This window comes from Petaurus breviceps, unplaced genomic scaffold (assembly GCF_028583685.1).
Source record: "Petaurus breviceps papuanus isolate PSGF00001 unplaced genomic scaffold, PetGlider_PUasm1.0 103, whole genome shotgun sequence".
Classification (NCBI taxonomy): domain Eukaryota; kingdom Metazoa; phylum Chordata; class Mammalia; order Diprotodontia; family Petauridae; genus Petaurus; species Petaurus breviceps.
The window spans coordinates 4,953,156-4,963,386 of record NW_027185588.1 but is presented as its reverse complement, the minus strand read 5'-3'; the positions used below and the strand labels follow the sequence as shown (position 1 = coordinate 4,963,386).

At 46.8% G+C, this 10,231-nt stretch overlaps 1 protein-coding gene across 1 annotated transcript in view; it reads left to right on the top strand.

Annotated features, from left to right (window-relative positions):
* The window catches only part of LOC138176190 (mucin-16-like), a 101,531-nt gene extending 93,237 nt beyond the window's left edge, over positions 1-8,294 (top strand). Inside the window, exons 37-44 of the mRNA XM_069106965.1 lie at positions 341-408; positions 1,205-1,374; positions 3,403-3,566; positions 4,639-4,706; positions 5,665-5,837; positions 6,206-6,244; positions 6,953-7,032; positions 8,122-8,294. Coding sequence (XP_068963066.1) covers positions 341-408; positions 1,205-1,374; positions 3,403-3,566; positions 4,639-4,706; positions 5,665-5,837; positions 6,206-6,244; positions 6,953-7,032; positions 8,122-8,220 — 861 coding nt within the window. The 3' untranslated portion in view covers positions 8,221-8,294. The remainder of the gene's footprint in view (positions 1-340; positions 409-1,204; positions 1,375-3,402; positions 3,567-4,638; positions 4,707-5,664; positions 5,838-6,205; positions 6,245-6,952; positions 7,033-8,121) is intronic.
* Positions 8,295-10,231: the final 1,937 nt, after the last annotated feature.

The following is a 10,231-nucleotide window of genomic DNA, read 5'->3' as shown; positions in this document are numbered from 1 at the left end:
ATGGCTATGAGGGGGTAGTAGAGAGGGGAGGGGAGAGACAGAGACAGAGAGAGACAGACAGACAGAGGAGAGAGACAGAGAGACAAAAAGACAGGAGAGAGAGACAGAGACATGAGACAGAGTTGGGGACAGAGAGAGAAAGGCAGAGACACAGAGAGATGAGGAGGAGGATGAGGAGGAGACAGACAGAGACCAAGTGCCTGGGCCTATCCTTATAGTAACTTTTCAAGCTCCCAGAATAGATCCCTAGAGCTTCCCCAAGCTCTCTTTGGGTGCCTGGAGTGGGTGGAGGAACAGGGTCAGGCCACACTCTGGTCTACTATGCTGCTCTCTATTTTAGATGACACAATTGTATCTGGGTAGCCAGCTCCAGGACAGATTTCGCTACTGCCTTGTCACGGGCCTCAGGTAGGTGTGTCTTTGGCCAGGAAAACCACGCCCCCTAACTATCCCTCCTGATCCCCTCCCCCCAACTGCCCTAGTGCCGGCACTCAATGAATCATTGATTGCTCTTCCCCAACCCCTGCCAAGCCCATCATTGGCTCCATCTGGGCCAGCCTACCTGCTGGCTTCTGACAGAGCTGAGATTTATGATCTAAGACTCAAGGCTACCTCTGGACATGTCAGATTTATCTCCAGTGTCCTTGTGAAGAGACAAGAACAGTGACTGGGCACAACCAACCCTGCCTCGGGCCTCGTCCCTCCCCAGTGGGGCCTAATGGCAGGGTCCAGACAGATTGCAGAATTCAGTTTTGAAGTGAACTACAGATGATGTTTAGCACAGGTCAGACCTGAACAAGGGTCCACAATATCACATTGCTGCTATTGGTCATCTATCTCCTGCCTAAAGTCCTCTAATAAGAGAGAACTCATCTCTTCCCAAGGCTGCCCCTTCCCCTTTGGGGCAACTCTGTTGTTCCTTTCATAAAAATAAATTTTTTCTCTTGGCGAGGTATAACCCTGGATGCCTGGGGTCCCACTACCTCATGTCTCTTAAACTTCCCCCCAAAATGACTTCAATATGCCCTGCTCTCTCCCCAATTCTAGGCCTCCCCAGTGTCTTCAGCCTCCTTTGGACTTTGTTCCCCATCTTGTCTCCCTCTCCCTCTCCATTCCTTTCCCCAGCATGTCTGTGCTTTGTATATCCTCTTGTCAGAACTTGATTTTACTTTTCCATTCAAGTTCATAAACTATAAACTAAATGTCCCATAATCTTGGTCCATAGGATGGGCTCCGTGTGGGTCACCTGCAACTGTAGCTTCTCCTCCAACCTTGATCCCAACACCATTGGACAAGTATTTTTGGACAGGACCTGGAATGCCACAACTCACTGGCTTGGGAACTTCTACAAGCTGGATAACATTCAAGTGACAAGTAGGGAGGATGCTGGAGCCTGAATGATGGGGGAGGGGAGGGAAGGAGGGGATGGGAGATGGGAGGTGAGCAGAAGCAGAAGGAAGCACTTGGGAAGCTTGTACCCCAGGAAGTGAAGGTGGAGGTGAAATTAAGACTTAGGGGAGTGAAACAGTGTTGAGATAGGAAGTTCCTTAGAATACATCATAACATGGCCAAAACAGGAAGGTTCTTAGAACCTAGAAAGTCAAAGCTGGGAGAGCCTTTAGAATACAGATTTGGGGAGGCCCTTAGAACCCAGGATGTCAGAGCTTGGAGAGTAGCTCCTAGCATACAGAATGTAGAAGGTTCAATCTGGGAAGGGCCTCAGAGACTCCAACCCTGTCATTTTTCAATTGAACAAACTGAGATCCAGTGAGCAGATGGGACTTTGCCCCAAAATCACAGAAATTTAGTGTCAGAGTTGGGAAAAAAACAGTTTAACTTCCAGACCATCCCTACACTCCCTCTGCCCCAAACAAAGAGCTGGCCATGGTCTCTGTTCAGGGTGAAATCTTATCACATTTCCATGTGCCTTCTGAGAGTTCCAGTGAGGAAGGCTTCCCCAAAGCCAAAGTGGAGCCCCCAAGGGGCCTTCACATACCTTGTCCCCATCTACCCACTTCAGGCTCCCACTTCTATCTGTTTCTCTATGAATGTTCAAACCTCTTTCATTTAGAAAACATTTACCTGGTGTCTCAAATGAGGGAATATTTCTAAAGCACTTAGCATATAACAGGTGCTTAATAAATTCTCCTTTCCTTTCTTTTTAAATATTTATTTTTTGTTACTTTTAAAGTACCAAACTGTCTCTCTCCCTCCTTTCCCACTGCCCACTATTGAAACCACAGATTATATATATATATGTATATATATAAATATGCAAAAACATACCATACATTCTTCTCTCCTCTCTTCCCCTTGTCTCTCTCCTCTTTCCACCCTTCCCCTTTCCCCTCTCCTTTCCCCTCCCCTTCCCTCCCCTCCTATCCAGAGGTCCATGCCTGGGATTTCATAGGCACAGAGAACTCCAGTTAGGGAACTACCTTTACCAGTGCACATCAATATATACTTTGTACCTTAAGGTCTTAGAGAGCGACATTGAGAGGTAAAGGGACTTTCCCAGTGTCAGACAATATGTGCCAAAAGCAGCTGGACTTGAACCCAGGTCTACCTGGCTCTGAAGTCTGGTCTCTACCCACTTCACCACATTTGCTCTCAAGGGGATAAAGGAAGAGATAAGAAGGGAGGCTGGGTCTGTGATTTCATGTATGAGCAGAATACTTGGTGGAAAAGCTACCTCTACCAATGCAGATTTTATACTCTCTTGAGACTTATAAGATTTGGAGAGTTGGCTGGGGATATTATAGATTATTGCATTATAAATGCATTAGATCTAAGCATAACAAAGAGCTCTGTGAAGTCCTAGGGGACTGGCTATTCCTGGCCTGGGAAATTCAGGGAGCCTTCCAGAGGAGGTGACATTGGAGCTGGGCTTCCTAACCTTGTGTGTATTTTACATGTGAGGGCTAATCCTGTTGGGAATTTCTGGAGTTCACACAAATGCAGAAAGTGTCCTGGGAAAGATCATCATAAGACAAGGCTTAAAAGGAGGTTCCAGGGGGGTCTTTAGATCTGATGAACAAACCTCACTGCATCTCCTCTTTTCCACATGAAAAATGAGGTAACCAGACTCTTAAATGAGCCTCCAGCTCTGATCGTCTATGGTTCTAACTCACTAGACTTTTCCTGGGAGCAGTTGGGTGCTTCCTGGTCTCCTGAAATGGACACTGGTGCCATCCATCTTAGAATGTCAGGGCATGAGCCAGAGAAAGGGCCAGTCATTTTTCTATTCCTAGAGCAAGGGAACCCTGGCCTATATGACCTCTATTTGACCTCTCCCAGCTTGGGACTCCATCATCATAATCACCACCATCATCGTCACCGTCACCATCACCATTGCCATCACCATCACCATCACCATTGTCATTTTCTTTGTTCTTTCCCCAGAGCTAGAACTAGCCTTCCCATTATCTACAGCTAAGCCATTGATCGACCCCAGATCCCAAAACTTCCGGCTGAACTTCACTATCACAAGCCTACTCTATTCTGAAGATTTGACACGCCCTGACTCAGCCAAGTATAAGGAGAACAAAAATAGCATCGAAGATGAGGTGAGGTTCCAGCCCTTACATTGGGCTTCTCAGGAGAGCCATAGCCAGCACCCAGCAGGGATCTCCAAGCAGACCCTTCCCTGACCTTTCCCTGAGAGCATGGGCCACATCAGAACCTCAGCAGAATCTTGTACAGCCTTCATCCTCTAGGTTACCTGGAGAATAAATAAAAGAAATTGTAGTCTAAAGACTCTCTAAGAGGATGGGATCAGGAGGGCAACACACTTGTGGGGTTGTGGAGGTGGGAGGGTTTTTCCCCCCAAATTGTTTTTTTTTAATTTATTTTTACTGGACATATGACTTCGTTGATATAGAAATGTCACAGTGAAGTGATTCCCTCTACCAAAGCAGATCAATACTTAATCTGCAACTTATAGGAAGTTGCCTGTTAGGTGAAGCAGCTAGATCAATGTGCTGAATTTGGGGTCAGGAAGACCTGAGTTCAAATCTTGTCTAAGACAGTTGCTTGTGACCCCCAGCAAGCCACTTAACTCCTACCCCCATTTCCTCATCTGTAAAATTCTGGAGTTGGACTTAATATAGTTGAAGTTCCCTTCCAGGGGAGGGGACTCAAGTCTTCCTTGACCCCAGGTATGCCATGCTACCTCTAGTGGGGCAGGATAAAAGACAGCAGAGAGGAGACTCAAGGAAGGGAATGGATGGAAAAAATAGGATGAAGAGATAGAAGTGACTTTGGACACCATTTAGCTAGCCCCTTCATATTACAGAAGGAGATACTGAGTCTGAAAGGGGGTCCGCGATTTACCTAAGATGACTTTGTTAGTGAGAAGGAAACAAGTGGGTGTTTTGACCCTGAAACAGGAAAGGAAGGTCCCTTTTAGAAAACTTTAAACACGGGGCGGGGGGAATTGACTGAACCTGGGATGGTCCCTGGTACCTAGGAAGGTGAGCTCAGCCCATTTTTTATATTCATCTAGGCCCACCTGGGCTGGTATCTGCCAGACAGAGGTGCTAGCCCAATAGCATGATTTGGCTTTTTTTTAAGTATTTTTTTCCTGGGCACAATCTGGACTGAGGATTGGATCCCAGGAAATGTTCCTTTTTCTTACAGCTAAACCATCTCTTCAGAAACAGCAGCATGAAAAACTATTTCTCTGATTGTCAAGTGCAGACTTTTAGGTGAGGTTTCTCCCTGGGGACAGGTCTATATAAGACTCCACTTTTCCCTAACTTCTCACCCCCACAATTCCAGGAAGCATCTCTTGATAGAGACCAGTTCCCAGAATAGAACATACTCAGGACAGGATTTCCCTTTTAGCCCTTTCTCTGGCATGCCTCAGGAACCTGCTTTTTCCCTCTTCCCTTTTCCTTCCTTCCCTCCCTTCTAAAAACGGCCTCAAACCAGCACCCAGGGAAGGGTTTCTAGGTTTCAAGGGCCTTCTAGGTCCTTGGGTACAGCTTTTTGACTGGGTCCAAAGTCCAAATTTTACAGACCAAATCTTTTCATTAAACAGATTTGTTCTGTGAAGTTTGGATTCAGTCAAAGGGCCACACTTGAGGACCTAAAGGGCCATGTATGGTCTCAGGGCCACAGGTTCCCCACCCTTGGTCCAGGAGATACAGAAAGCAGCAGGCCTATGTTGCCAGACTACCTGAGAGACTAATCAATTGTTCATTCAATCAGTCAATCAACAAGCATTTATAAATCTCCTACTATGTCCCAAGCAGTGGGACAGGTACTGGGGAATATAAATAAAAAAATACACAAATGAAGCAGTCTTTGCCCTCAAGCAGGTTACAGTCATCGACCATTCAATAAATTTTCAAGCAGAATACTCTCTGCATTAGACATGGTGCAGAAAATACAAAAAATAAAGCAGGCCATGTCCTCAAGGAGCTTACAATCTAGATTCATATGAGTATTCACAAAACACTTAAGACATAAGTCTAATATTTTGGGGGGGCACTAGCAGGCACACGGTGCAGTGAGAAGAGGTCCCCCATCTGGGAGGTTCCTGCCAGGGCCAGAGGCCTGCTCAGTGTAGCCCAGTTCCTTTGAGGTCATTGCTCAGGGCCCCCTCCTCCCCAGCTGCCTCCTTCCTCTCTCATTCACTGACACCACTTAACTCTCCTTTAGGCCCGTCTCTCCTGGCAGCCACACAGGGGTGGATTCTTTATGTAAGTTCACATCAACATCTCCAGCACAGAGCTTTGACAAGGCTGCTGTTTATGAAGAGTTCCTCAGACTGACAAGCAACGGCACCAAGCTAAAGGACTTTACTCTGGATCAGGACAGTGTCCTGGTGGATGGTGAGGGGGCAGAGTGGGAGGCTGGCCCTCCAGCCTGGTCTCTCTGTCCTTTTAAGGGGGTTCTTGGGGAATGAACACTGATGGGCTGTGAGGAGGGATGATAAATTCCTGCAATGCTAGACTTCTGACATCTCAATCCCAAAAGACTCTCCTTCAACATTCCCTCTTCCCTCCCTGACCCCCTCCCCCACCCCATTGCCATCCCTGTCCCCTACCATGATCTATCTTCATGATCCCCATATCTTTGTCTTTGTCCCCTATGGTCTCTCCACCTCTTGTCCTCTCAGCCAACCCTTCCTCACCCATTCTAGCTCCTCAAATCAAGACCATAGGTTTCTTACCTTTATTTCATATTTCTCTGTCCTCAGAGTATCCTGCCAACAAAATAGATGGAAGTAAGAAAAGTGGTGAGTGTGGCATCAGCCTTGACCCATGCCAGTTGCTGGGGTGGGGGAGGGGAGCTGGAGCAGATCCTTAAGCATAGGAGAAGTGGGGGGAGGGCACTCAATGCTGAGCATCCAAGAATACTGCCTTGGACAGTACTCATCAGACAAGTGGACAGCGGTCATTCCTACCAGTTGTCAGATCTCTGAGTGAATCTCCATTTCCTGAGCACCTTGGGAAGGGTGGGTGGCCATGGGGACCATTATGTGCCCCGTACTTTAAGCCATTCCCCTGTCACTGGGTATGACTCAGGATCACTGTCCGCTTGCTCTGTTCTGACCTTGGGTCTCTGCACTATCACCCTTCCTTGTCTCAGGGTTGTGTCACCGGGTTCCCTGAACCATCTCTTCTGCCTCCCAGTGACCTTCCCTCAGTTTGCCCAGCTTCTTTTATCCTATGACCTGAGCCCCATCTCCTTTCTCTAAATTCACTATCATAATCTGACCACCCCCTCTCCTCTAGGTCATCTTCTTCTGAAGGACAAAGGTCTGGTGGTGTGGGAGGTGGGGGGATGCTCTGGGTGGGGTCCTTCAGCCCTCAGCCTCCAGCCTCCCCAGGTATTTCTCTTTTTCTGCTACCTTCCCATAGGGAGGGAATTCCCAAGGACACGCCCCACTCTGCTGTCCCCCCATCCCCATGATGGCCCCTCAGCATTACTTCTTTTTCCCCAGGCATGCCTTTCTGGGGCATCATCCTCATTTGCCTTGGTATGTTCCTGGGACTCATGGCAAGTCTTGTGATCTGCTTTATGGTAAGACAACTTGGGGAACAACTAAGTGCCAGTAAGGATTGTGTGTGTGAGAGACAGAGAGAGTATCCCTATGGGAGGAAGTCTTTGTAGTGGCACAGTGGAAAGATCACTATATTAGGAGCCAGAGGACCTGGATTCAAATCCTGATTATAGATGTGAGCATTATCAGGAGCCCTCTATGGACTTCAGCTTCCTCATCTGTATAAAATGGAGAGATTGGAATGGATGGGCTCCAATATCCCTTCCAGCTCTAAATTTGTGATCTCATGACCCAGTATGCCTCTCAGAGAGTCAGTGAGCATATGTGTGTGTGAAGGTAGGTGTGGTTATGGCTGCACGTATGCACCCACGTGGAGGAGAGGAGCAGTCAATGGGAACCAGAGTGAAATTTAGGAAGTGTAAGGCGCTAGAGAGTGTGTCTGTTCATGTGTGAAGGAGCAGGGTGAGGGTGCCTGAGTGAGAACTGCAGAGAGATGTCTGTGTGTCAGAGAGAGACAGAGAAAGAGAGTGAATGCCCTACCTGTAAGTAGGTGCTTAACAAATGCTTATGGAGCAGAACTGAAAATGGAGGGGCAGAGCTGGAGAAAGAATCAGAGACAGACACAGAGAGACAGAGACCAAGATAGTCAGAAAGAAACAAAGATAGAAACAGAGATGGAGAAAGGGATAAAGATGGAGAGACAGGCAGAAACGGAGGCAGAAGCAGAGCTAGAGAGAGACAGAGACACACAGAGAGAATGAATTCACATAGGAGAGAGTTCCAGGTTGTCTTCCTTCAGACTCTCCCTATTCTGTTCTCAATTAGTGGAGAGTTCCCTCAAGGAGGCTCATGAATACTCTACCTGGGTGCTTTCCCCTAAGGCTGACCTTAGGTTTTTGGGGGTAGGGCTGGGAAGAAATGTACAAAGCTAACAAGGAAGACCAGTCCCAATACCCTTGGCTGCTGGCTATGCTCCTGGGGTTCACCAGGGCTGCTTTCGTGCCTCCCCTGGGGAGCAAGGCTGGGTCCACAGCTATGCACAAGAGGCTCTCAGCAAGGGTCATGCCCCCATAACTCCTGACCATCCTCCATCCCTCAACCCTGTATAGGTCACCACATGCCTGCGGAAAAAAAAGGAAGACTACAAGGTCCAAAGACAAACCATCGGCTCTTACCTCTCCCACCTAGACCTGAGGAAAATTCATTAATGATGGACCACACTAAAGATGTAACACATTGTAGCCAGATAATATCCCGGAGTAGACTGGAATAAACATGGATCTTGCCCATTCTGGATTGGCCAGAACATACTGACTCTGCCTCTTTCTTACCATTTGCCCTGGGGTGGGTGAATCCTCAGAATGGCCTACAGGGACTGAGGAGAGAGAAGTCTAGGGCCTAGTGTTCATTATACCTCCTCAGGGGTCATCATTCCTCTCTGGCAGTGTGCCAGGCTTTCATCTGTTTCATCCCATTGCCAAAGGCAACGAAGCCAAGCTTGGAGGATGAAGTTAAAGCCTGGTGCCCATATTGGTCCTGAACACAATGGCTAGGGCTAATCGACCAGATAAGCACCCCTGAAAGACCAATTGGCTTGTAATTATGCACCAGTGGAGGAGCCCGAAGACCCTGGATGCATTGGCACCAGGACCCTTCCAATGTGTGATTCCCCCAACCCCTGGCTTCAAATCAAACAACCCTAGTCTCCCTTTCCCTCTCTGACCTCCTGCTGGGATGTGATCATCCACCTATCCCTATTTTCTAAGGGTCTTTCCTTGCCCACCAGCTTCACATCACCCTTGCTCACACTCCTAGCTTCCTGTTTCTCAGAAGCCTCCCATCTTGCCCCTTCCATCTATCCTCCAATAGATCCCCAACTGCTTTCTGTCTCACCCTGCTCTTTACTGTGACCAGCTCATCAGGCTCCCACTGTGACCTCCAAACCAACTTCCCACCACCCTCCTGTTATAGCCCTTCATGGCCATAACCTTCAATTACCTTCCCCCTTCTGTGATCAGTCTCCACTTCTGACCTTCCCCTAAGTCTCACATTCCCCTTTACCCAGGGCTAAGTGCCTTCAACAAGGCTACCCATTCCATTATTTCTAGCTTATTCTCTGGGCCAGTAAAATGAGAGATTTGGGCTATACAATCCAAGGAAGGAAGATCCTTTCTAGCCTGTGGGGAGACTCCCCATCACCAAATCCCTTCCTTGAACTCTCTTCTATGTTACCTGCTCCCTCAGGGCAACTTCATGGCCTCCCTAAGCCTTCAACTTCCTTCCAACTGATTGCATGTTTCCTTTGTCATTTTTGACGCTAGTGATCTTATATCTCTTTCCCTGAGCATATCATGTATGACTCCCTCTTCCCATTGGGAAAAATATTTTACATTTGACCAAAGTAGGCATTCCCCTGAAGTCCAAATAGAGTAGGTCAGTGTACAAGTCCTTCTGTCTGAGTATTTCTTTCATTCCCTGATCTCACCTATGTTTTTTCTAAAATTCATTTGGATAAAACAAGAATGTTGATAAGAATATACCACATCCTTTCAGAATCTCTTGATATTTGGTAACTTTCTAATGAGAACTGGAGGCTAGTAGCCAAGTGTCAAAGATAATAGCTTATTTCACTTTGTGAGCTTGCTTTAACCAAGGCTCTGTCTAAGCAAGTTAAGTTCTGTAATTTTGGATGGAGTCTGTACCAGTCCAGTTCCCTGATCCATGTTCCTGGATTGGATGTCAGGAGAATTTCAACTTAAGAAATGATACTATTAAACACAAAGACCCCAGCTTTTGGGATAAGAACTCACTATTTGGCAAAAACTTCTGGGAAAACTGGAAAATAGTATGGCAGAAACTGGGCATACACCAATATCTTATACCATATACCAAACTCAAGTCTAAATGGGTGCAAGATCTAGGTATAAAGGCTGATACTATAAGCAATCTGGGAGAGCAAGGAATAGTTTACCTGTCAGATTTATGGAGATGGGAAGATTTTTATGACTAAACAAGAATTAGAGAGCATTATGAAACGCAAAATGGATAATTTTGTTTACATCAAATTGAAAAGTTTCTGTACAAATAAAGCCAATGTAACCAAGAGGGAGGGGTAAAATTGGGAAATAATTTTTTCAACCAGTGTCTCTGATAAAGGCCTCATTTAAAAAATGTACAGAGAAATGAGTTAAATCTATAAGAATACAGGTCATTAGGGAT